This window comes from Balearica regulorum, chromosome 2 (genome assembly GCF_011004875.1).
Source record: "Balearica regulorum gibbericeps isolate bBalReg1 chromosome 2, bBalReg1.pri, whole genome shotgun sequence".
Classification (NCBI taxonomy): domain Eukaryota; kingdom Metazoa; phylum Chordata; class Aves; order Gruiformes; family Gruidae; genus Balearica; species Balearica regulorum.
The window spans coordinates 162673661-162699900 of NC_046185.1; the positions used below are offsets into that span (position 1 = coordinate 162673661).

Sequence of the window (26240 nt, forward strand, 5' to 3'; positions counted from 1 at the left end):
TCCAGGGAACCATTTTAAACTGGTTTTTGGTGCTGAGTACAAAACATGGTTCTTGTCTATGAAATGGACAGTTTCCAACTTCCAGGCTGGTACCAGAAAAAACCTGGGGGCTGCAAGGGCTCCAGGGCAGTTCTCAAGTGGGAATTTACTGTTTCTCCGAAGTACCGTAGGAGACACATAAAGTGCTCTGAAGTCTCACTCTCTCTATGGATGTCTGTTGCATCAGTGGAAATGAGAAAGATAAAGTATTCCAGTAGCAAAACTTTTAATTGCGCAATGATTGGTAGTTTTAAAGCCTTAAAACATGAAATATTAGCGTAAGAAAGTTCACTAGAAAGAGTTCTGACTGAGCACCTGCCACATAAACCAACTGCTCCGGTCTATAAAGGGAGGTAGAAGTTTCGTTGTAACGGCTGTAAGCAAAGCCAGAGGCACTGGAAAAGCAGCCACACCTCCTCCAAACAGGAAGGCCGTGCCATTTTGGTTAATTAATATTAGTTAATCCCTTTCAACCAAAGGACTTTACAGAGTTGAGCATGATATGCTGTCCACAGGAGCCGGACCCTCAGCACTAAAGGGCAGCCGCCCCTGGAGAGCGAGAGGCAAACTGCCCAAGAGCTCACCGCGCCGGGCTAAGCACCCACCTGAAAATACAAGCTCCCATCACCACAATCAGTGCTAATACACAATCTCCAGATACCCACATCCAGCTCGTGTCCCTGGGGACACTGAAGAGGCAGATCCCTAGTTACTTTGTCGTGGTCAGACTTACGTCATTGGCTTGGTTCAAGGAGATTAACCATTATCCTGGCATCTTCAGCAGCAAAAGTTCCCATTGAACGCTTCTCCAGCACGTACCTGGAGAGCCTTCATCATACATCCTTCTTGCGAGAGAAGTAAAAATCTATCCCTCTGTGCTGCACTGGGGTGTGTGCAGGTCCTCTGCTGCCCCTAGGATGGGGGCTTCTTCCCTGCTGCAAATGAAAGATGAACAGCGAGATATTTACTGATGCTGCCAAGAGAATCTGATCACAAAGCAGCCTAGACATGCAGTAGTGATCAAAAAGTTGTGGCACTTCCACCCTCAAGTGGGCAAAAAGGCAGCAAGGCCTGACAGGCACAGCTCTAGGCTTTGACTCAGGAAACCAGGGGGTTTTGTAAGATGTCAGCTTCTATTTTCAAAGTTTAGGGGGGCTGAGGGGAGAGGTTCTTCTCCAGGCCTATGTAATATTGGGCCAACAGTCCCTCCCAGTAGTATTTTCGTTTCACAAGCAGAGTGTGGCAGTGCAGGCCCACAGAGCTGGAAAGTTGATCAAAATGGAACTCCTGCCAGACAGATAAACTTTTTGGGTTCAAGTGTCATCACTGCCTCAAACTAGTGTCTCATCGGAGGGTTCCTTCACAGAGTCCTTTCTCCAGTCTCAGACACACTGTTAAACAGAAGGGTAATAATCCAGGCCCTTCAACAGCGTGGCCAGAAGCGGAAGGCTTTGCTTCCACAGAACTTCCCACTCATGGTGAAGGAACCTGGCCTGAGAAGTTTGGTAGAGCACCTTGGGATTAAAACCCAAAATGTAGACATGCTTCATTCTTCATTGAAGATCATATGGCAACTAAGTTGGAGCCTCCACAAAATATCCTTACTCGGGAGGAGGCAGGGAGAATGCACAGGGGAAGACAAAATGCTGGAAAAACATTGAAATACACAACCGCTGGTTACATCCATTTCCTTCCCTTCCAGCTCCACCACTGCTGACCCCACCCAGACATACAGAGCACTTTCCTTCCATTCCCATCTCCTTCAAGAACAGCAGCCCAGTCAACAGATGCAAGTCTTGACATGTTGCAGGATCCACATCTGAATCTGCCCCCATTCTAAAGGGCAGATACACCCAAAAAGCAAAGTGCAAGGGCCAGTCTCTGTATTTACTGGCCTTGCTAACTCCAGTTTGGATGTACTCCAGCATGGTAGGAGTTCCACCTCATGAACAGAGTGGAAACTGAGCATCAACCTTGGCTCTCTTCTGCGTTGGGGGGTGGTTAGGCCAGGGGAGGCCTTCAGAGATACCCCATCCCTCCACTCATACCTGGCACTATGTACATCCAGAAGGAAAAAACCTGAGTCAGAAGAGCTACCTATAAAATAGTAAACGAACCATCCATGGGTTCATTCTTCAGCCCTAAAGCCAACTGGCCTGGCACAGTTTATGTCCATATGATGTAGGGTGGCTTCGTCAAGACTGTGTTTTGTGACAGTCCTTAGCACGTGGTGCCCTCAAATCGCGCTTGGACAAGGTTCTGGAAAGTGCTGCTTGGCCCTGGCAAAAATAGTGCTGGGGAATACACTAATGGCGTAACTGTCTGGATAACAGGATGCTGGTACTTGGGCTTGTGCCTCAGACCTCCTTACTTAAGTAGGACAGACACAGCTAAATAACCCTGCTGAACCACCCTCTGCTGTGAGGTAACCTGAGTTTGTATTAAAGCAATTTTTTCCCTTTATCCCTGAGAAAGAAGAGCAGAATTCACAGCCGCTCCTACAGACGCAGAGCAGCTGCCTGGAGCCTTTCCACCCCATCCAAACCCTCCCAGTACTCACAGGCTTCTGGTTGATGTGTCGGCTCCACTCTGGGGCTGTCACAACTGGCTGTGGGTAGGTCTCGCTTAGAGTTACTCCTGCCTGGGAGAGAGCAGCACTGGTCAGTGCCCAAGGGGTGTGGATGTCTGCTCCCTTTATGCCCCGTAGTTCTGGGACCCACAGCCGAACGTAATCCCCCTGCGAACAGAACCAACAGGACAGGATCCATTCAGTAACAATCTGTAAGTGCTTCCCAGCAAGGGTATTTCTTAACATGAAAGAAAGAAACTTGATTTCCAGGTACAGAAGCTAGTGTACTACAGCATCAGTTACCTTTGTCAAGTCTTAGCCCCTCCTGTTAAACCCTCTACTGAGAATTAGTGCCTAACCAGAGGGACATGGATACTGGAGCTCCTCTCCCAGGCTCACTCGGCAGGCAGCGAGGGGAGACAGAGGTGATTTTAGGTACAGTTCACCTGCCCTGTTCAGGATACAGTAAGATGAAGTCACTCACAAGAAGTCCTTTTTTCTTTCCAGTGACTGAAGGAATCTGGGGAGACTAGCTCAGCTGCACACTCTTGTGCTTGGCAAGATGAACTGCCCTTGCCCCATAAACTCTCCCATTAACTCTACTGCTGTGTCCCCTGCTAGGACTAATTTCTGATTCCTTGCTAAGTCCTGCCAGCTACAGCACCAAAAGGCAACAGCGCAGCTTGCCACGAAGATAAGGAACAGGGTGGAAGCAGGTAATCGGTATGTGAAACTGGCTGAGCACATGGAAAGGGTGATTTATCTGCTCCCACCACTTACAGAGGATAGTCAGAGGAGTCACAGGTTTAATCTACTCTCCAGGACCTCCCGAGGTGCCATGTGAGGAGTTCTGTCTCTCCTGCCACTTCTGGGTTCTCCAAGACGCTGCTCTGTGCTCAGGGAAGTGGCTGTGTGAGATACTGATGGGCTGTGGCTGTTACCCGGAAGAAATGGTGATGAAACACTAAACACGCAGACGAGCAGCAGGGCAGGGAGGGTGTACGGAGCACCAGCCTCTTTGGGGACAGCAGCAGATTGTAAACGTCAGATCTTTCCATACAACGAGTAACCTGCCTGACTGTTGGCAAGGAGATCACAGAACTGTTTTTGCAGCAGTATCCACAGAGCAAATTGATCTCCTCTCTTCCCTGAAACTATCACATACCTTTGCTGCACTACTCATTGTACGACAGCTGAACCAGACTTACATTGCCATCATAATCCAGGCCTTGTTTAATCATGTTAAACTTCCTGTTGTCCCGTGGGTCGTTGCCAATACCAGCGCTGTATAACCAGTTGCCGTAATTGCTACAAACATCGTAATCCACCTTGAGAACAGAGGAAAGAAACAGTAAGAAGAGCTGGGCTGGCCCTTGGTGAATCTTCTCTCCCCATCTACCCCTTACCTCAAGGGGAGAATTCCATGGATGGGGATCAATCTGGCCACACTGGGGTAGTCAGAGCTCTCCCGAGTAGGTACAGCCATCTGGCTCTGAGGAGGACCATGCTGGATGGCTGTTCTGTACAGCTGGGAGCAGCTTCCCAGGCTACTTCACTTCATGGTCCTTAGGCCAATGAGATAGGTAAAGGCCAACCAAAGTCTCTTTCTCAGTTTCCTCTTTAAAAAAAAAAAATCCTTCTCTTTCTGCCATCGTCTGCCAGACTTCATGACAACTGGCCCTAGCTTTTGAGTGCTGATACTCCAAGAAAGTAAGTACTCCAAGTAGCCCAGTACATTTCAAATAAAAGAGAAAATTCTCCCTGAGCAGTCACCCAGAGACCACCAACTAACCAAATCATCTCTGCAGATTCTATTAAGCAGACTAGAGAAAAGTCTATGACTGTATGGAGTGACCACACAGAGCGTATGAAGATGCAATCGGTACAGACCCTGCAGTTGTTTCCCCGCAGTACTCAGCCTCAACTCACAGGGACTTGGCAGAGAGAGGTTCTTTACTACGGGAAACACTAGAGCTCTCGTGATGTAGAGCCACTGAGTAGGCTGTACATCATCAAGTTATTCTACATCTAAACAAATAAAAAGCTCTCAAGAATGCTTATGTAAAACGGAGCAAGGCTCCTTAAACAGGCCCAAATGAGAGCAGAACATGGTCCAGTCCGAGTGCTCTTCAGCTGAGCAGGGCAGCTTAAATCCAACATCAGAAGCTTTCCAGTTGTAGGACAATTAAAACCTAGCTCAGGAGGGGAGTGGCAGTGATAGCAAACAGGGCGTGGGATCTGTGAGCATTCCTAGGAGGGGTGTCCACATCACGAAAGCATAGCGCTAGCACCTGCGGCAGAAAGTTTGCAAAGACATGTCACTCAGCAGCTTCAGTGCTGTTCTCCTCTCCCTTTACCACAGCAACATCGCGTCCACACAGTCACGTTTCCAAAATCTCAGCTCCTCCTTAAAGTGAGGAGCTCAACGTACCCAGATGCCAGAAGGCACAGGGGAATGGGCTCCACCAAGTTCCCTCCCCCTTCCTCTGCAAAGCCAGCTGAGAGCTGGGGACAGGGTGATCGATAGCCAGCTATGCTCACTGTGCGCCAGGCTTCCCCTTCCCAGCAGCACTTCCTCCAGCCGGTGAGATAAGCAGGGGAGGAAAGATGCCATCGGAGGCCTGATTGTGCAATTAGCATGCAGGAAAGCCTGTGTGGGAGGTGAGGGCAAATCCAAGGGGGACTGGAGGAGGCAGGCTCATTTCCCCCTCAGCCTTGCCCCTTCCTGGCATTCTCTTCTGTTTGTTTCTCTCCCTTTCCTTGGGGCCTGACCCTGTGAATGAAATCATAGCCCGAGACATTCTCTGTTCAGGACACCAGAGGTATCTGGCCTTTCCCCTGGCTTTAGCGGGTTGCAGAGAGCTTGCCTTAGTCTCCCTGCCTCTCTTGTGTGGATGACAAACCCTCTTCTTCACAGGCACGCGCAAACACCCTGTAGGCCTTTGCTGGAAGTGTGGAAAATGCATTGCTTTCCCTTTCTGGAGGCAAGTGAGACCAGTTTCGGTTCTGTACTGGCCTCTACCATTCTACAGCAATCTCTCCCCCATCAAACTGATGTCTCCTGTATGTTACTCTGGGGATGCCACCAAGCTAAAGAAACAGAGCTGTCAAGCAATGTATCAGTGTGACACAAGCTGAAAGAAAGGGACAGAAGGGCACAAAGATCAGCCTGTGCCACACCAACTGACAGTGGCAGGCAGCATCTGGGGCTTCCCGAGATGAAAGGGCTAGTGCAGAGTGCTAAATCCTGCTTCCAGCAAGGCTGGTAACATTCATGCCCACGTGAGTAAAGGTAAATAACCCAGGGAGCACCTTTCCTGTGTGACACCTCCAGGTCTTCCTCACTTGGGGAATAGGGCCTGGAATCTCCTGTAGCCCTCTGAATCTGACTGCAAAGTGAACCAGCCTCCTACCTGAAGAAGGCAAGGCTGCTCGCCTCAGTTCCTGACTCCCAACTCCTAATCAGCTGGTGACTTTCAGTACGAGGCTTGCCTGCACATGAAGCAAGCTGCCTTCTCTGTGAAATGAAGTCACTTTTGTATCTGCTCTCAAAGCCACTGCTGATAGATACCATCAAAAGCCAGCTACTATGAAAACTCACAATGGTCCTAGTGGCTCACTCTTCAGGACAGGCATGCACAGACGTGTTTGCACATTCTTCTGGAGGGCCACCATGTGTCACATACAATGCACTCAGGCTACAGGAGTTAGATAATCCATACTGAAATGCAGCCCCTGCTTGGCAAGTCACTGCTTAGGGCATGCAGGGTATCAGCTATCTTACACAACGCACTGAAACTGCAGAAGAAATGCACTCAAGGTAAGATTTTCCATCCCACATTCCAGCCAGGATATGAAGGATAAGGCCACCACTTTCCCGATACAAGCTCTCTGGTGCCATGTGCTGGGGGCTCTTCATCTAGAAAAGTGTCGCTGCATGGAGCTACTAACACCAGTTTCTGGAGGATCCTGCAGAAGTCCTGCACCGTGTTACTGTGCAAGCCCACCACTGCTCACAGCACTGGTGTGAGACACAGCAACGGGAAGAGATCCCACCCAGATCTTGCTGTAGATCTCTGCAGCCAAAGCTACGTCACAGCCCAGCTCCAAAGAAGATCCAAAAAATTAAATTAATAAAAAAGGCTCTTTTAATTGCAGATAATGGTGAGATGACTGGGCTTTCCCTGTACCTCCAGCCATCCTAGTGAGTAGAAAGTTTCCTAATTCCCAGTAGCCTCTTGTATCCCACAGACAAGATCTTTAATGTGAGGCTGATAGTAGTATTTGCACTTTTTCAGTCTGTACCATTCAGTTTGGTGAAGAACAAATGCCACTTCACTTCCTCAGCCTCAGTTCACTGCTCAGCATGATGCTACCGACGGTCTGTCTGTCAGTATCACCAGAGGTAATGGCAGCCAAGCACAGACACGCAGAGCTGTACAGAGCTGGGGACTGCCAGCCTGCTCAGACCTTCCTAGGAAGAATCTGGGGACTGAGGACAGAGAAGGAACCCGGCTATTTAACTGCACTTGCATGACTGCTGCTTGGCATATGAGAAACGAATTGGTGCTCCAGTTGGCAGGGAGGTTTGTGACTCACCAGAATGAAGAAGGGTGCCTCCGGCAAGGGTGGAGCACTCTGGAAGCCGATACAGCTATTGTCCATACTCGCCTGTTCTTGACTAGATGACTTCTCTGTCCACAGCGATCAATGCAAAGACGCTGTGCCAACACTGGCTTCAGTGGCCAGAACATGTTTCTTTTTATGTTCTATTTCTGGGCTGTCCTCCTCCCCAGCCTCTGGGGTGAGTAAATCAGAGCACTGTTAACATAATTTATGCTTGAAAGTTTTCTCAAGTGTGACAGATCTCTGACTTAAACCCCACATGGAGGATCAAAACTATCATTGCAACTTCCTAGCTACATCTTGGTTGATGGATTCCCTTTTCTGACATGAGCTTTGCAAGCAGTATATACCTGCATTTATATCAGCCTGAAAATTACTCATCATTTTCTGTATCCTTCCTTATTAGGCAGAGCTGTCCTCCTGCCTGTCACTCAGAGCAGGGAGCACAAACAACTCCAAACACACAAAGGTTCAGTCTTACCAGCAGGTATTCGAACCATTCTGCTCCCATCCTCCAGTCCAGACCCAGGTCCTTGGTGAGAAAGCTGGCGACATTCTGCCGTCCTCTGTTAGACATGAAGCCCGTCGCAGCCAGCTCTCGCATGTTGGCATCAACAAAAGGAACCCCTGTTTTGCCCTCTGCAGAGACAAAAGCCAGCACTGGGACATGATGACATTTTTGGACACTCATAAACCAATCTGTGGTCATGCGTTCACAGCCACCCAAGCAGGTAAGACAGTGCCAGTGTATAGCAGCAGGGAGAGATTTCAGTGAGGTTTAGCGGGCAGGCAGCCACTAAGATCCAGTGGAAATTAAATGGGAAATTATACTGAAAATTAAAATAAGGAGAATTTTTGGCATGGAAAAAAACAAGGTACAGAAAAATCTCAGGCTGGAAAAACAATAAATCAAGTGGATTGCAGGGAATTTTGCAGAGCTAAATAAATATACAGACAATAGTGAGATGGGCCAAGAACAGAAAATTCTTGACAGGTGACTAATCGCAGAGAGGGATGTATTGGACAAGTCCCCAAGGGTTAGCACCTGAAAAGTAGAGAGCCTTGTCTATTGTTAAGGAAAAGATTGATTGTACCTGTGTGCAAATGGACACACATGGCATTAATGTGAAGAAAGATATATAGGTGTGTATTTCACTGATTTTGATACTTAATCTGGTAGTCCCTCCAAGTTTTGAGATATTATGTTTGCTATTCACATGACAACAAAGTTATAAAAGCTAAAGGAAAGCAAGGATATTAAAAGGCTGTGGCATAACGAAAGATGTGATTTATTCTAACGCTGGTTTAACTTTCTAACCAAAACCAATCAGAAGAACAAAATGTAGCAGGCATGGCAATCTAGCATTGATAAGATTGGCTGGTCAGCCTCTGTGTGACTAAACAGAAGGGACCAAGAGGTCTTAACACTTCCACCTGGGCAGGAAAATCGGACTGCAGTGCATCTCACAAAGCGTGCACCAGCCAGACACAGCTTGGCCATTCATGATACCCTGTGGGCCTGGTCCTGTATGGTGCTCAGTCTCGGAAGAGAGACCAAGTATCCCACACTCACTCCAAGCTGAGGAGTTGGATTCTTGTTTGGAGGCAACAGTTTAAATGACAGACCCTGATCATGCTGACAGTTCCCCGACATAAGTCTGAGTTAGCATTAGGGCACATGTTAGCACGCAGAATTGTGGAAACCAAAAGCACACTTAGCCAAACCTGCAGTTTCTACTGACCTTTCCAACAGTCAAAGAGCTGAAGGTCCTTTTTCCAGGGGACCTCATTACTTTGAAGCCCTATTGAGGGAAAAAAAATGAACTGCTAATGAAGACAAATGCTGATGCAGACAGTTAGCAATAAAACAATGACAGCCAGAGGCACCTTGGTTGACACAGGACATTAGGATGAAGCTAGCCCTCTCAGTGGTGTTAGAAACAAGCCGTGTTCCTTCTGCAAAGGCTTAGAGACGATCTGTTCCTCCTTTCAAGTGTTGCAAAGGAGTGTGTCGTGCACACGGAGAATGTTCGAGCCTTAACAGATTTTCATTATTTGTTTTGTTGGTATTTGCTCCATTTGCTTTTCTTTTTAATTAAAAATTACTCAGACCTCACAAGTGGCCAGAGCTGTGCTCTGGCCCAAGCTACTATTTTCTTGTTCAATTTTACTCCAGGACAATGTTTATGTGAAATCCATTTCTGTAGCAGATACTAAACCCAAAATTACCTGGCAGAAGCCCCTGGTAACACTTCGCTCCTGCAGCAGGGCAGGAACAGATGAGAGGGGTGACTTTATGTTTGCAGGAGTCCAGTGCCAATTACAGTCCTCTGTACAGTGGAATGGAGATAGCAGGGACGACTCAGCTCTGGCTCCAGACATTGAAGTTTAGGCCCACCACTGGCATCCAGCGCCATCTGAGATGCTGTAGAGCATTCGAAACAGCCACACAGGCCTGGCAGATGTGACACGGGCCCTGAGGGAGACGTACTCCTCTGCACCAACAGCTGGATGCCAGGCAGACTGCCCTAGGGCATCTAAATCAGTGCTGTATGCTTAGGTGTGGGCAGCTACATCACATGGAGAACAGCTCACCCAACACTGGCATCAACTGTGCGGTTTCCTGACTATATGGACGAGGTACTTGCTCATGTGTCGACACCTGCACGTAAGTGACTGGGTCTGGAGCTGAATCTCATTCCGATTCCTAGATTGTGCAAGGCAGAAAGAATATCTGGTTTCTTGGGATTCACGCTGCTGGGTCAGTTCCTGCTCTGTCCCAGATTCTCTGGTGAACTTGGGCAAGCCTGAAGCCTGGCTTCTCTCCAAAGGTGGAGCGTCTCCGGAAACAGCGTCTTTACTCTTATTGTGCTGCTGTTTCCCACTGACATGTGTTAATACTACTCCTGTACCTAATCAGATTTGGGGCAAAAGTCTCAGTGTCTACACTGTGTCCAGCACTATGCTGTTGAGGCACTTCTCTGCTAACGGTGGTCTCCAGTGACATTGCAGGGTGGTGACAGAAGCGCTGTGAGAAGAACATTTGTACAACACAATACCAACAGCCACTTCTCTTGCTTTCCCTTTTGTAAGACTGTACCTTTTCTCTCCAAATATGGTGATCCATACACACCTCTTAATGAGAAAATCCTTTTGCCATACTTCAGGGCCACAAATCGAAAGTAATCTCGCCATAGCAGTTCAAACAGGACCCTAAAACACAAAGCCATGCCTGTATTTCACTGTGGGTCAGATAAAATCACTGAATTCAGATTTTGCTTCCATAGCACCCATCATTAACACTGTGAGGTTTATTCACAATGAGCAATTTCACGTACCTTCCTGTGATACCAGTTCTTGCCCCAAGCCTACTTATCTAGCTTGCACCTGGATGACTAGAGTGAAAGCAAACTTTGCATGAATCACTTGGGAAGCTTTCCTTAACTCTGGTGCAGCAGCGGAATTTCAGTAAACCTGTTTCTCATCCATCCCAACTGGGATATAATTCTCCAAAGAGCAGGGCGAGGATCTGATTCAGCTTCGCGCTTCCGCAAGCATGTCAGCACATTCCTAAAAGCTTTGCATTGATTTAAGCAATAACCTTTGTAAGGGACTTAAAGGCACCTTACAAAACTGGGTTTGCAGTGGTCTACCTCATGAGATCACGTTCTAGGCACGCAGAAAATAGACAACTTTTTATAAAAACTTTTATATAAAAAGTGCTTCTTATAAAATGATGGCACCTCAGCCCCTGAGACCTGCTTCAGCTCTCTGGCATATTGGAAATATTCTGCTCAGCTCATGTTTTTGCTTACAAGATCTTTCTGGAGAACGTGATATCAAAACAGGACACTGTCCAAATGCTAACAACTAGTGTCATGATACTGAGGTTCAGTTGGTTCCTCATGTGCAGCCACCATGACATGTACTTCACTGTACAATTGACTGCAGTGCCTAGGAGCTGATACTTTCTTTTTTATAATTATTTATCACTTTAAAATGCTCAGATCACCATGGCACCCCAGCTGCAGGCAGGCTGGCTGGCTGTTAGACAGAAAAATATAAGTGTTTATTTCTTGAAATCTTTCCTCTCAATTTTCTTTAAAGGCAAAAAAAAAAGCATGTACTTCAACAAGCTGAAGGTTGATATTTTATGTGTCTTTTGAATTTTAATTGAATTGAATATTTTGGCCTGAATTGTTGGCAGTGTTCTGCCTGTTCTTCACGAACCACTGTGCTGTTTGACGTGTTGCAAATGTAACAAACCAATACAAAAATGTAGTTCTACAGTTTGCACAGACTTTCTGGTTTGGGATTTTTCCCATCCAAGTCTAGTGTTAGGCCAGGCTCCAACATGAACCTGCTTCTCCATAAGAGCTCCTTACCAGGCTCTAATTCATTCAGAGTGCGTGAGCAAGTTCAAGGCCGGCCCAGGGATGGATACACCGACCTCAACTGTCCCCCTGACTCCTTCAGGACAATGTGCAGGCAGGCGAGCAGCCAGCAGCGAGGTGAGGAAGAGCATAGGTGACAAGGCAGGATGCATTAAGCCCACTTCCCAGTCCCCTCTCCCCCTTTGCTACGCTGTGGTCATGGTCAAACCGCCGAGCAAGCATGGGACCGTTTGCTGGACTGTGGGCAGAGGTCTGGAGCCTTTTGGGTGAATCCCTGCTCACATCTTTGGTATAAGAAACCCTTTGGCTTTTATTTGTAAATCATTCTTCTTCCTTCTCATCTAGCCCATAATAACAATACAGAGAGGGATGGTGATGATTTACAGAGATCATTTTTAAAAATCATGAACCACAATTTCCCAGCAGTAATAATGACAACTAGCATTAATAATCTTTACTTATAAAGTGCCTAAAGCCTCTGGATGTCAAAGGCAGACTAATAAATCCATACTGAAACAGAACTGCCGTGCAACCCAGAGGAACCAGACAGCAGGCACAGGAAAAACAAACATTAATTAAGAAGAAAGTTAACAAATCACTCTTCCCTGTGCGTGAGATGCCAGTTTCCTTTTCAGAGAAAACAAGACACAGTGATTGTGCAGGGACATACCAGTATGTGCTCTGATTAGCTGTTCTCTCTTTCTCATACTTCTGGATCTGCTCATAGATGTATCGAGGTGAAATGCAGCCCAGCGCCAGCCTGAAAGCAGAAGAATGATATCCTGAATGCAATGCAGGACCGACAGCTTGATCTCTGCGCGGAGGGAGTGGAGGGGTGGTTTTATGTTTAGAGTTGTCTGAAAACTTTTGCTTGGTTTGCAGTTATGCCACTGACTTCCCCAATGGCTTTAGTCAAGTTGTAAGACTTTTTTGCAACCCTGCAATCTGAGAATCAAAATCTTCCCCGTCCCAGCACATGACTGTCACAGGAGTCTCTGACCTACTAAGATAAATCATTTTACAGAAATTTTACAAGTTTTGCCTAAAAGACTTTGATCAGCTGGTGAGTTACTGCACCACTGACAAACCCAGAAGCGGATCTCAAATGTCAACCTTAGCTGTTGAACAGCCTTCCTTCTATTACAAACCTATTTATCACATGCCCAGGGCTCATATTCCTTCAGTACCTTCGTGTCTCATTTGAGCAACCACAGAAGGCAAGTGACTTGCTGAAAATCTCAGGCAGAGCAGGAAAACTAGGGAATCCAACCCATCTCTGGCATTTCAACCCACTGGGCTCCTTCCATTTGTTCCAACTCAGTGCTGTACGAGACAGGAAAGAGCTTGTAGACTCAAACCCCAACGCAAAGGGTGATAAGAAACAACTTTTACCTTGATTTTCCTAGAAATGTATTTGACTGCAATTTCCCAGTATGGCTTAGGGAAACATTTGATGTTCTCATGAATTTTGGAAAACAGGAAGAAAGGGCCTGAAGAGTTTTTCCTTAATTGTTGACCAGCTCTAACGCTTGGAAATGGCCGGTATAAGCTGTGAATGACTGGCTGCAATCTGAACTGGTCTGCTTTTGATTATCTGACAGAGGAACGCTTTAGGGCAGGCAGATCAGGACTGTCTGCTCTGGGCAAATGGCCAGCTTGGAAAAACTCTAGGGAGGGCCGCAAATTAAGAACTTCTGCAGTGCCAGGGGTCCTGGGATCCCGAAGTGCCCACCAGGTGGAGACATCCACTGCAACCACTGAAGCACAGAGCCAGCTGAAAATAAAAAATCCTGACCTGTTAACAGCCCCAAAAAATTGTTTCATGCTGCAATTCTGTTGGGAAAACCCTCCAGATGCTCTCAGCATGAGGCTGAACTGAGTTCTGCTGCTGCAGTTTCAGTCCAGAATTAAGTCTGGCCCTTCCACCACCAGAGACTAACCCCCCTAATTAGAAGTCATCATATTTACCTATACAAGAGATCCTTTTGCAGTAGGAATAATCAGAACTGTCTTTTCACTCCACAGAAAAATGGAACGGCAGCGAGGTGAGGTGACTTGCCCCACATTATTCAGTAAACCAGTTCTGCTACAGCCCCATCCACACGCTGAAGCTACGCTTCTTCCCTGGCTACTCTCAACCACCCCAGAGACACAAAACAGCACAAAGGCAAAGACAAGTTGTGTGTCTGTCCAGTGTCCTGTCCACATCACTGCTCCCAGCAGCCTGGGCTCTTGGCACAGTACTGCTACACTCCAGCAATTCCTAATTGCAAGAATCTTCCCAGGGAACCGCTGCCTGGAAGCGCAATAAAGAGCAGCTCTGAGGCTGTTCTACCCCAACAAAAAGAGGAACCCCTACCCATGCCCACTGAGCACTCAGCAGACAGATAACATCCGTTTGAGATGGGAGCAGAAGAGCTAGCAGGCTCACAACAAAAATCTTTACCATGGTGCAAATTTGGTTGAGTAATCCATTCCCACCAGTCCATTCCGAGTTTCCTTGTAAGAGGCAACCAGGTTCTGTGCAAGCAAAAGAACAAAAGGTTTTAATACTTTACATGCAACCTGCTAAATATGTTTTCTTTCATACTGGAGCCAGGGCAATCTGGCAGGGCTGGGCTCCCTCTCATGGCTGCCTGCAAGGATTACAGAGCTGCCAAATTACTGCGTACAGTTCACGGGAATTAATCAGGCCAGCAGTTTTCATTAAAGCTCTGGGATGCATGTCACAAGCTATGCTCCCCGCTTCAGCCTGTAGCACATTTCTTTCTACAAGAGCTAGGAAACTGGCTGCGTTGCTCCCTGCCCACACCCGTCCGACTCTGGATCAATAATACACTTAAAAGCACCAGTTGGACTGGTGGTGCGTTCCCTTGTCCGTGTGGCTGCTTATCTGGGTTTGAGAACCGCAGCGTCTGACAGCGCCCGACACTCAGCTGCAGGAATCCTGATCACTGTTATTTCTGGGCCACCCACATTTACAGCAGGGTGCAGATCTTCTGTTTTCTGGGCACTCCATTGACAGCACAGAGGACACAGGGAAGCCTGATCTCTCCTTGACCTCCTTCACTGAACAGGTTACAACTGCAAAAGGGTCTTTCTAGCTCACCAGGGAAGACAGTATTTGCGTAACAAAAAAGAAGGAACAGGTTTTCCAGCACTGATTATATTAATGCTTGACCAAGAGTAGAAGCTACGCATGCTTGTACAGTTCTAGCTGGCATAGAATTAATTTTCTTCATAGTAGTTAGTACAGGACTGGTTTGGATTTGTGCTGCAAACAGTGTTGATAACCCAGGGATGTTTTTATTACCGCTGAGCAGTGCTTACACAGAGCCAAGGCCTTTTCTGCTTCCCACATGACCCCACCAGCCAGTAGCTGGGGGTGCACAAGGAGTTGGGAGGGGACACAGCCAGGACAGCTGACCCCAGTGACCAACGGGATATTCCATACCATATGACATGGTCAGCGTATAAAGCTGGAGGAAGAAGAAGGAAGGGGAGGACACGTTCAGAGTGATGGCATTTGTCTTCCCAAGTCACTGTGGGTGTGATGGAGCCCTGCTGTCCTGGGAATGACTGAACTCCTGCCTGCCATGGGAAGTGGGGAATGAATTCCTTGTTTGAGCATGCAGCTTTTGCTTTACCAATTAAACTGTCTTTATCTCAACCTGTGCATTTTCCCACTTCTACCCTTCCAATTCTCTTGCCATCCCATCGGGGGGAAGTGAGCAAGTGGGTGACTGTGTGAGGCTGATCTGCCTAGTGGGGTTAAACCACGACAACGCTCCCCAACAGCAAGGGAAGGCAGGAACTTCTGTAGCACAGCCAAAAGAATCCCCTGGGGGCTGTGCCATTGAGCGCACTGGGCACAGCACACTTCTGAACCCATCTCAGCTGGAAAGATGCTACCCCCTTTATCCACAAAGCTGCGTAGGCTCTGATGCTGTTGGAAATCAGCACTCGTGTCTTCATCTAAGTTCACACAAGGCAAATTTAAGGCAGTTTCTCAAACTAGACCAGGAAAAGGTTCAAAAATGGTCAGGATGCATAGACAAAATTCAGTCAGCAGCAGCTTCGCTCCACCAAAGTAAGGGAGGAAGAAGTAGCTTTAATTATTGGCTGCAAGTTTTTAAACCAGACTACTAGGAACCTCCTACTATTTTTAACTGCAGGCAGCAGCTTGGGTCGGTTGTTCCTCACCCCAATTGCAATTTCAGCCCTTCAGGCCACTTTTCACTCCTCCAAAATGGAGGATCTACATTGCTGATGACATGGGACAGGAGAGTAGGAAGGGAAAATCAAGATAAAGGAGCTAAAAATTATCCCAATTCCCAACAGTTGATGGAAGAAAAGACTTAAGAGGGATGGCCACTAAACTAGCTTCATAAGTATTTGGTTTACATTCCCAGTTCCTGGATGACTTCTTTTTTATTTAGTTTGTCTCTCTGAAAAACTGAAATAATGCTAATTTTCTCCATTGTAAAGTGTTATACAGGAGCTAAGGAAATATTAGTAGAAAGTGAAATTGCAGCCTCACCCACTTGCACAGCTGTATGTACAAGGAGGAGGATGCAGACGAGGAAATGTAAGAGTTACCGTCTCCCAAAAATAATACTGCAGTCTCATTAAAGCCTGGGTCTCTCCTCCACTGCAGGGGAAAGCTGTTCGTGGATCAGTCACAGGATCTGCCACAGAAAACACCATCACCTTGTTACCCTCTTGGAAAGCATCTCAAAGGCAGGGAGCTTAAAATCTAGGGATGGTCAGCAGTAGGGATGTCTGCTTTGGGGACATAAAAGATTGTGCCCCAGTCTTCCTTTAAAACAAGGGCCACATCAAACATATTAAAAATTATGAAGAGGATGTTTTCTACTCAGTTGCAGGGCTTTTCAACCCAGCTCCTCCACACAGGGAATTGACTTTTATTTGCTGTATGAATGAACAGAGGCTTAGTTACAGTTTGAAGGGCAATCACTGCCTTTGGGAGGCCTCCATGTTTCGATTCTCAGTAAGAGACATTTCTAAGTAGGATTTCATGGGAGCAACTGCCAAATTAAGTTTTCTTACCCTTCTGTCCCAAATCCTCCATTGTAGGGACACATCCTTCTTCCACCCCTGGAGCCAGAGGCTTTAGCCGATCTGCCATCAGCAGGGTTGGCCGGACCTTCGCCTCAGATTCCACTGCTTTTCGGAAATGGGTGTAGACATCGGGCAACCTGCACAGATCGCAGTGCAGTCAGATCTCCGCAGGATGGCTACCCGACCCCTCCACACAGCACCACATGGCTTCCACAGAGGGAGGGTTAGCTTTCCCGGCAGCGCCCTCCTGAGGAGTGCATATTTGTGATGCGTGTTTTGCGATGCATTTTGTGATTGCCTGGCACAATAGAGGTAGATGTCCCTGGGGCTAGCAGCGATCGGAAGTTCAGTCCTTCACCCAATTTCTTTCTGCTTCTGATGCAAACAGTGCCTTTGCAATTTCTGGTGTGTCCTGATGGGGCAATCCATGAGGATCAGATTTATCTCACCTAACTTGTGATTACCCATAAGGCTGACCTCAATATTAAAATGTGCAACTCCTGCTGCCTTTTCAGTCAATAGAGAGAAACAGGCAGATTTACGGCCTGACTCTTCCGCCATATTTATACATTTTCTATAGGATACCACGAATCACCCAACTCCATCAACTACACCTCAAGTGACTGTTGAGGGAGCCAGGAAGAGTCCACACGCTGTCATAGGCAGCTACATTTAGCCAGATGGGGTAATGGAGCAATCCAGTCCAATGTCACAAGGACTGTATGTACTGCAGATTGAGTATCCAAACTGTACTGGTGGAAAGGCAAAGAGAAATCAGTCCCTCAAGAAATGGTCAAACCAACCCCTCGGTTTTATGCATATTGGAGCGTAAATCCTACTAGTGCAGAGGGATGAATGTGCCCCTTGCCCTTGATGCGTATGAGAGTGACAGCACTGTTCCGTAACTGCCAATAGACTAATGTGGGACCGAATGACCAAGATCCCTCCTGAGCAGTTCACTGGAGTGAGAAGCGAATGGGACAGTGGAGGAGGGAGTGATACCATGGAGCAGCCCACCTGGCAATAGGCCTGAAGGGAAGGTCGTCCCGATGATACAGCGTGGATGCCCAGAATGTCTGGATCTTCACCCCGTGCTGACTACACACCTGGCACAGCCCCTTCTCCACATCCAGCTCCTCCTTCGTGGCCTTGGGATAACAAAATGCAGTGAGGCCATGGCTGCACAGCCTCAGCTCCCGCATGCACACAGCTCCTGGTCCCTGGTCTTTCCCTTCTCCCTCATCTCCACATTTAGCTTCACCCCTTAGAGAGAGGTGCACACAGACAATCTCTTAAGTATTTCCCTCTACCAAACCCAACAACTGTTTTCACTCTCCATTAGTAGTGCCAACACCAGAATAAGGAACTCCTTGATGTAGAACGTTGCAGATCTTTTAAGTTTGCATGGACTGGAAAGGTGACCGGACAAATACACATAAAAGAAATCCACTGAGGGTTACTGAGTATCAGGATAGCATTCCTGTTTCAAGAAGTACTTGAGCCACAGATTCTTGGGAGCCTGGGAAAGTATGCAGGGGAAGTATCTTTACAGATTTGTCCTGTTGTGGTCTTCTCTGGGCATCTGTTATTGGTCACTGTCAGGAAAAAGGCTATGGAGTTAGATGAGGCCTTTTGTCTGATCTTCTGTGGTTGTTCTTAGAGCTGCATGGAGTAAGGCACTGTGGGATGTCTAGGTTGTCAAGGTACAAGGGTGTTGGGCCTGACAGCAGAAATACCCGCAGAGCAGGTCACAGAGTGATTCCTGCATTAGACAGCTCTGAGGCCCAGACTCTGCTAATTCTGAGTGCATCCACGTACACATATATGTATGCGTGTGTGTACACGCAGTCTCCAGGCCCAGTGGTTTGGATCCAGAGCCTTCCACTGAATTCAGCAGGCTCTGGATCAAACCAGTTAGTTACCTCAGTGAAGACAGATCAGTGACACCCCAACCCCATCGGCAGTCCGAGACCGGACTCACGTTCCATTCTTCGACACATTGGTGGGCAACTGCCTAAATATGGGTGCTGTGAACTCACTGTGGACCTTTTCTACACTCGATACAGTATGTCCCCTGGCACCTAGCACCCTGTGCAAGGAAGGGGCCAGGAAAAGGCAGCCTGATGCAAACAGGAGGAGAAATGGACTCAGCTGACCTAAAATGCCAGTTGCCAGAAACTCCTCTTCCTCAAGACACAGCACTTGCAAGTGACCAATCACAAATAGCTGGTGTCACCCCTCAAGGACTCCCACCCAGACATCTACACCATCCCCATCCCAGGAGCTAGCCAGTTTCCCGAAGGTTAACAGTATTGTAGACAAGCAAGGCTCTGAACACACAGGATCTGCATCACCATTGGATTGAGGAAGAAACTTCCACAACCTAATTTTGTCTTTTAACAATGTCACTCAAATATTTCTATTACCTCTTCATGGAAAGCAACAGCACTGACAGAGCCCAACTGAGTAATCAGATCACTGATCACATCTTCCGGCTTCCCCTTCCTCACAACCAGGGTACTGCAAACACAAAATATTGGCCTGAATTAGGTTTGATTTTATTGTTATTTACGTGTACAGGAAGCCCTAGTCCCGGCCCAGATACCCATGTACTAGTTCTCTACAGAGCACGGACAGCATGAGGAGGCAGACAGACAGGATTTGACTAGCCTACATTTTTTAGGACCCACTGAACACAGTGTATAACCCTCTGGGCTGAGTTTGTGTCAAACACATTTCTATCACCCCGGATGCCTTAAAAAGGATGACTGGGCAGAAAGCCAGGCTGTTACCTAAAAGTAAATCTGTCAGATCCGTTCATGCTTACATACTGAGGCTGAGATTCAAGAACTGATTCCTCTTTCAAACCCCTTCACAGGTAGTGGTGGCCTGTGGGCAGACCCCTCTCCACTTTCATGTGGGAGAATTCAGAGGAATTCTTTCCTTTGAATGCTCTCGGTTTGTAACAGTCAACAAAACTTCCTTCCCACCTTCCAACTTCACCACTGCCCACAGGGAACACCACAGGAGATTTCTGTCTACCACTGCATTAAGAAGATACTTCATGGTGTTGGAAATGGAACCTAGGTCTTAGCGTGGCTTTTCACAATCACACATCTCTCACTGCAGAAGACCAATCTCTTATCAGCCACTGACAACAGCATAGCAGCATACAAGCAGCTCTGAATCTGTTCAGTGCAGGGTATGGGTGCAGATACACACTGATCAGTTCTTTCAGTCTCCTATAACATTCACCATCTGCACGGTCCACACTGCACAGTAAACAGAGCCATTCCTCTTGCTTCTACTACTACGGTTATGCTGCTCTGGGAGAAGACAGGCTGGCTGATGCATCTTCTGCTAAGCAAAGCCAGATGTTATCACGTAATGGGATTGTTCCGCATGCAGACCTTCAGATTCTGCTCTACCTCAGTTATGGTTTCTAAAGGCATAAGGAAGGAGGAATCCCTGACAACTCCCTTCCCACAGTGTAGCCTACCAAAGAGTTTGGGTTTAGGGGGACCGGGCACGAGCAAACTTAACTCTCCAGTCTCACAAGCCAGGATCCATGATGGTCTGTCTCAAACCAACTCCCACAGAAAACTTGCTAGGGACAAGGAAGAACGCATGCCACAGTGGCTAGTGTTGTTGCCTACATCTCAGAAGACTGCCATTCATGTTGCCAGTCGTCATGACTCTGGGCAAAGCTGTCAAAGCTGACGCCCATCTGTAGTGCATGCGTTCAAGAAAGCAATATCCCGAATGGCACGCAGGCTGCATGGCTTTTCGCTCCCTTGCAGATGCCACAGGAGGTCATCTGAACAGGATTTATGTATGGGACCTTACTGTACCTAACAGAAGGGCTGTGGCTCTCTGAAACGAACCATCATAAGAGTTTGACTCACAGCACAGATATGTGTTGAAAACTAGTAGGAAAATAAAAATAGACATGTTATTTGCACGGTGCTTTCTCAACTACCTTCCTTTTTTCTTGAGCGTTTCCCTTAGATCCTTCACGCTTTCCAGCAAAAACCTGAGGCGATGGGGCCCTGTCTTCGGGAAGCCGTAGTAGTGGGTGCCCAGGTAGTGCCGCGGGTCGAAGCAGTAGAGGGGAATAACGAAATCTGCATTACTCTGAGCCCAGTGGAGCACCTGGAAACACAGAGAGGGCCATGACAGCTCTTGGGGACAGGATGCAGCGTGCACCTCTCCCCAACCTACCCAAGAGCGGGGTTATTTCTAACGAAATACCCGGGGGCCGCCGGTCGGGCCATACCTGGTTATCGTGGGCGCGCAGGTCGCAGCGCAGCAGGCAGATGGCCGTCCTCGCCGCCTCCGACATGGTGCCTCGACGGGGCCGCTCCCGCCTCACCCTGCCCGGCTCTGTCCTCCCTCAGCCCGGCCCCCTCAGCCTGACCCGGCTCTGTCCTCCCTTAGTTCGGCGCCTCTCAGCCCGGCCCGGCCCCCTCAGCCCGCCCCGTTCCCGCCTCCCCCTCAGCCCGCCCCGCTGCCGCCTCACCGCCCCGCTTCCACATCAGCCCGCTCCCGCCTCACCGCCCCGTTTCCCCCTCAGCCAGCCCCGCCGGGGAGGAGCCATCCCGCCTCCGGCTCCCTGCGGCCGCCCCTGCCACCTCTTTTCAGGCCCGTGGGACGGGCAGGTCCCGTCCCGCGTCCCGGGAGGGCGGCGGGACCGGGAGGAGCCCTCAGCGGCGTCGGTGAGGGCTGTCTGGGCGCAGGAGGAGGTGGCGGGGCAGGAAGCCCGTTTCCCTTGGTCTGAGGTACCTGTGCCTTTCCGTGGCAGCCTCTCACCGGAGCTCACTTATTGCTGAATTTGTGGGGTTTATTTTAACCTCGATAATCTCTTTATCTTCCACATAACAGCCATTGGGAGCCACCTCACACAGAAGCGCAGCCCCATTTGTGCCACTGTGCTGGGGCACAGCCATGGTGAAACCCCTGCAAGGGACACCGCTCACCTGGCTCTGACTGTTAATGTTCATTACTGTTTATCCCGTAAGTGCCGAGGCTCCGATATCGCTGCACCCCTGCCCACTAGCATGCGAGCCAGCTTTGCAGATAGCTTGCTCGCCTGTTGACTAACAGAAGGTGAGCCGTAGATTAGCAGTAATTAAGTTTTTGACTTCTAGCACTGTCAGTGGCTGCCAAAGTGAAAAGGCTTGCTCATCCTATAGTTGCCATAAGTCGACATTGGACACCAGTGATCACACATCCCTTACTGAATTGTCCCTCAGGATCCTTTGTTTGACAGCTCTCATAGTGAAAGGAAATGCAAAAACACCCGAACCCCAGCTTGGCTCCCTGGCTGAGGTCTCCAGCCATATGCTCCCCTTAAGTAACTCCACTGGTTCTATTAGGGCAGGAGAGGGTGGGGAAGGGATAAACGTGTTGCAGCAAGGAGTTGGTGATGATTGGGGATCCAAGTTACAGAAATGAATTGCTGCAGCTCATTTAAGTACCTGAATTGCTGAACTGGAGCTTTTGGTAGAGCCTCATGGATGCTTAGATGCTCACCAGAGATTAAATGTACCCAAACCCCAATGGGTCCCAGGGAGTCCTGGCTTTATTTCTGTCTCCTCCAGGCTTGCAGGTCCTCTGCGTGCAATCTGCATTGGCTGGCTGTAGGAAGTGATGCTGATTCCCCATGTGACCCACATGACACATCATCTCCTGATTCCTTTTCTGTACAACAAGGGCTCCTTTTCCTGGCTCGGCAGACTGCAGCCCGCTATAAGAACCAGTGACTCATCTCAGAGGACTCATGTTTGGTGAAGGAAAAGTAGAGCCAAACTTTGGCTCGCGCTCAAGGAAAACACCGTTGTCTGCTTGCAATGCATATGCTATAGAAGCAAACACCTCTCTTTATCCCATTAGAAATGGAGGGATTTTACAAATGCAGTTTGTAAATCTTCCCTGTTTGCCTTTGCCTTCATTTGGACAAGGACAAACAGTGCAGTTGGCTTCGCTTTTGTTTGCAGACAGGTTTCCCCCACAATGTCTTGGTTGACATTAAGCTGGGCCAAGTCTGGCAATAATGACATCCTCTTGTAGCTTACTCATAGACAGCCACCCACTTGCATTGCAACTTAAAGAGGTCTTATTTAATGGGCGTGCAAGAGAGAGGAGCCCTACTGCCTGAAAAGGGTTTGGTTTATTTCCCATTGGCAAGGAAGGCTGGTTTCCACTAAACAGAAACCTCTGCAACATAAATAAAGAGAAGAGAGATTTGAAACTCCTGATATGCCAATAAGGAAACAAAAGTGGGTTTAAAAGCAAGTGAGTCTCTGCCAGCTTTCTATTTACATAGATATAAAGCATGCAAGGTGTCCAACATTGCGGTAGTGGCAAGAGCACCATGACAGACTCGGCACCTACATGTCTGTTAAATGTCACAATCTAGGCAGCAAGAGCGGGCAGGAAAAACAGATGTCCATAAAGGACAAATAGTTTGCTCGGGCCCAGAACCCAGACCTCCTTACACCTGACACTGTACCCTTTCTGTCACATCGTTGGAGGTTTATTTCCTTTGCACTCCTGTAGGAGAGTGCAAATGCTGTTGCACACTCAAGCCAGAGCTTTCCAAAATAGTGCTGACTGCATCCACTCTGTAGTCTACCTTAATAACGAAGGATTATAGTTTTTTAATTACACGGTTGTTTCTCCTTAGATTATGCATGTATGCCTTCTCAGTCATTGCTTCTGTGAGACCTTATGAAACCATGCTCTGAAAATACGTGTAACAGAGGTGTTTAGGAAAAGCGGTGGTGGTGAGTGCTTTGTTCTAAAATTAGAAACCAGGAGACCTGGCATTGTGAACTGCCGGCTCTCCAGTCTCCTTGCCTGGATTTTCCATTCAGAAGTACACAGTCAAGAAGAACAAAAGCTTTGGTTTTTGGTTTTTGGTTTGGTTTTTTGTTTTTTCCACTGACACCTGTCTCTTTACTCCAAGACGGTGTTTTCCGTTCTCCCTTTGGGAACCAGAGAAGCTTTGCCAAGAGGCGCTGCAATACCAACAATCTCCATGCCAGTATGGAGGGGAACAAGCTTTCCACCGTCATTTTTGTTAAGTATCCTCTGAGAAACAGCTTCCTTCTGGAGCCCTGAAGTTGTTAGTTAATTCATGGGACATGGGGGGGAGGTCTGTGAACTATGATGAAGTTACGCAGGGGACCTGTGAGAAAAGAATTGGATAGTCATGGACTATCTAGACCTAGGGCAAACCTAGAGACCAGGCTAGACAGTATCCAGAAATTGCTTCTTGCAGTGCAAACAGCGGCATGTGATCCCTTTGTTTCTCAGAGACAACCTCATGCAATACCAGGTCTTGGACAGACCCCAACTCCCAAGTCAACAATCACTCTTCCTCTTGCTGCTCTGGGTGTCCTTTTTCACTCATTAAAGCAATTTACGTCTTTTGTTTATTCCTGAAGTTGAGTGTTGCAGTCAGAAATGTCTGTTGTACCCATCTTGGGTAACAGAGCCATAGAATTGCACCCCATCGCTCCTGCAGTAAGTTCTTCTTTTATGGCTTGTGCAGAATAAATCTGTTAGAAAGACAGCCCGTTTTGTGATGGAGTAACTGGGGGTGGGTTAAGCTTCCTCTCCTCTCCTCTCCTCTCCTCTCCTCTCCTCTCCTCTCCTCTCCTCTCCTCTCCTCTCCTCTCCTCTCCTCTCCTCTCCTCTCCTCTCCTCTCCTCTCCTCTCCTCTCCTCTCCTCTCCTCTCCTCTCCTCCCCTCCCCTCCCCTCTCCTCTCCCCTCCCCTCCCCTCCCCTCCCCTCCTCCCCTCTCCCCTCTCCCCTCCTCTCCCTACCTTTCTGCAGCAATCTTGCTATGATGGAAGCTCAACAACATACAAGCACCAACATTTTTGTTTTCCTAGACAGAAACAGGCGACAATGAAGCACTGAGCCAAGAGAAGGCAGAAGTCTTCCTCAATGGTGAGAGCCTCCTGCTGAACAGGAATAGTGTTTAAGACAGCAGATACAGCAGTAGCAGGTCCACCGTGCACTGAGCAGCTCTGCAAACAACAAGGTAGAAGGTGACTATTACATGCTGGCAGTGTATTCTTTTGAGAAGCTTTGATTATGTTAAAAGCTCACACTTTATGATCTTCCCCCAGGACAATAAAGCTTTTGTCCGCTTGACAGTTTGCCTCCAGCACTGCTGTGTCATTGCATCACTGATTACAGTTTTTGACACGTCATCCGTTGATGTCCATGTTCATAAGCATCTGTGCCCAGCTTCATTACTGATGCATGCCACCATCTTCATTCAGATGGTGTTTCACGTGTTTAAAGTAACAAATTGGCCTGAATAATTTCCTCTCTCATTTTGGAAACAACTCCCAACTGTTGCTTCTTTTAAGTCTCTGTGAGAATGACACCTTTGCATTTAGCTTGTCATGCATGAAAAGTTTGACATCATTATTTGATGTTTTACCGAGTCTCCCTCTGAGCTCTTTACAGAATCTTGAATCATGTCATCATTAGCTGTTTTCCCAAAAGCATAAACCCTCCATGATCAACATACAGCGCAGCACTGCTCAGAGACAGACTGTAGTGATTCTGTTACCAGTCCTGCTGTGTCCAAGCATATGCTCTAATGTCTCTCTATGACAAGTACAATCTCATTTTCTTGGATTTGAGTAGCATGCTAAATCCTGTCCACCAGCATGAAACACCTCTTTCTTTTCACGCATATCTGATACTCTACCTAGATCTATCTTTCAAGTTTTTGAACCACTGGTAAGAGCGGCAACCTGCCTTTAATGCTGAGACCTCCCATTCCAGAGACAACGCTTTGATGTTTTGACGGCAGAAGACCTGGCACTTTCTTCTATGGTGGAAGCAGAAGAACATAGTTCAGTTCACTGCCTGCATAAATGCAGCCACTCTTCTTACTGGTCAGAGACTTTTCCCCTGGTGTCATTTGTTGTGCCTTCTGGTTTGCAGATGTCTTGCCTTCAAATACTGTGCAGGAACCGTCTGCCCTTGGTTCTGCTATGCTTGTTCTTGTAGGAAAACATACATACCAGTTGCTCTTTGTAGCTCAGCTTGTGAGCACTGTTCATTAAATCTGTCATTTCCTCTTCTGCCTTTCAGCAGTATTTCCTCCATCAGGAACCCAATGACCCTTTGCAAGCTCTCATCCACCTACAATTACTGGACCTGTCTGAGGTTTGCCAAGTGGCTTAAATACCATTTAGCATCTAGTGTCAGCTACTGCTTATGACTGTCATATGGGTTTATAACACACTCTCACCTGTCTTACATCATGCCCTCAAAATACACGAAAAAATATCTACCCGGTAAAGGATCAGACATGCATAACTGCAACTAAAGTAGCTTAATATCAGTTAAGTGTACTTGCATCCTTGGCTGATGTAATTCACCATGGCTTCAATGGAGCTAACCAAGGATTTGCTTCAACAATCAGCTGACTAAAAATGTCCGTTCGAAAGGCTTTTAAAGAAAAAAAAAAAATAAAAAATTGTAGTTTTGTGGTTACAACT

General features: G+C 47.7%; 1 protein-coding gene across 2 annotated transcripts; it reads right to left on the reverse strand.

Annotated features, from left to right (window-relative positions):
• Positions 1 to 248: 248 nt before the first annotated feature.
• Positions 249 to 21166, reverse strand: LOC104639137 (cryptochrome DASH-like). Of its 2 annotated transcripts, none has more exons than XM_075746744.1 (14): positions 20987 to 21165; positions 20690 to 20862; positions 19137 to 19230; positions 17728 to 17858; positions 16699 to 16847; positions 16228 to 16316; positions 14075 to 14148; positions 12299 to 12388; positions 10368 to 10447; positions 8977 to 9036; positions 7716 to 7873; positions 3817 to 3936; positions 2600 to 2776; positions 249 to 974 (listed from the first exon to the last, which is right to left on the reverse strand). In XM_075746744.1, the coding sequence occupies exons 1-14, from the start codon at positions 21050 to 21052 to the stop codon at positions 873 to 875; spliced, it is 1563 nt and encodes a 520-aa protein (XP_075602859.1). In that variant the 5' UTR covers positions 21053 to 21165; the 3' UTR covers positions 249 to 872. The 2 variants fall into 2 exon arrangements, with proteins under 2 accessions (XP_075602859.1, XP_075602860.1); XM_075746745.1 differs by lacking the exon at positions 249 to 974 and adding an exon at positions 3389 to 3498 and having other exon boundaries at positions 2640 to 2776; positions 20987 to 21166.
• Between the last annotated feature and the right edge of the window lie 5074 nt (positions 21167 to 26240).

Excerpts from the sequence above, each read along its gene's own strand:
- LOC104639137 (XM_075746744.1), bottom strand. The coding sequence starts at position 21,052 with ATGTCGGAGGCGGCGAGGACGGCCATCTGCCTGCTGCGCTGCGACCTG. Across the intron at positions 16,848-17,727 it reads CCCTTCAGGCCTATTGCCAG|GTTGCCCGATGTCTACACCC; the intron begins GTGGGCTGCTCC and ends CGATCTGTGCAG. Across the intron at positions 14,149-16,227 it reads AGTATTATTTTTGGGAGACG|AACCTGGTTGCCTCTTACAA; the intron begins GTAACTCTTACA and ends TTGCTTGCACAG.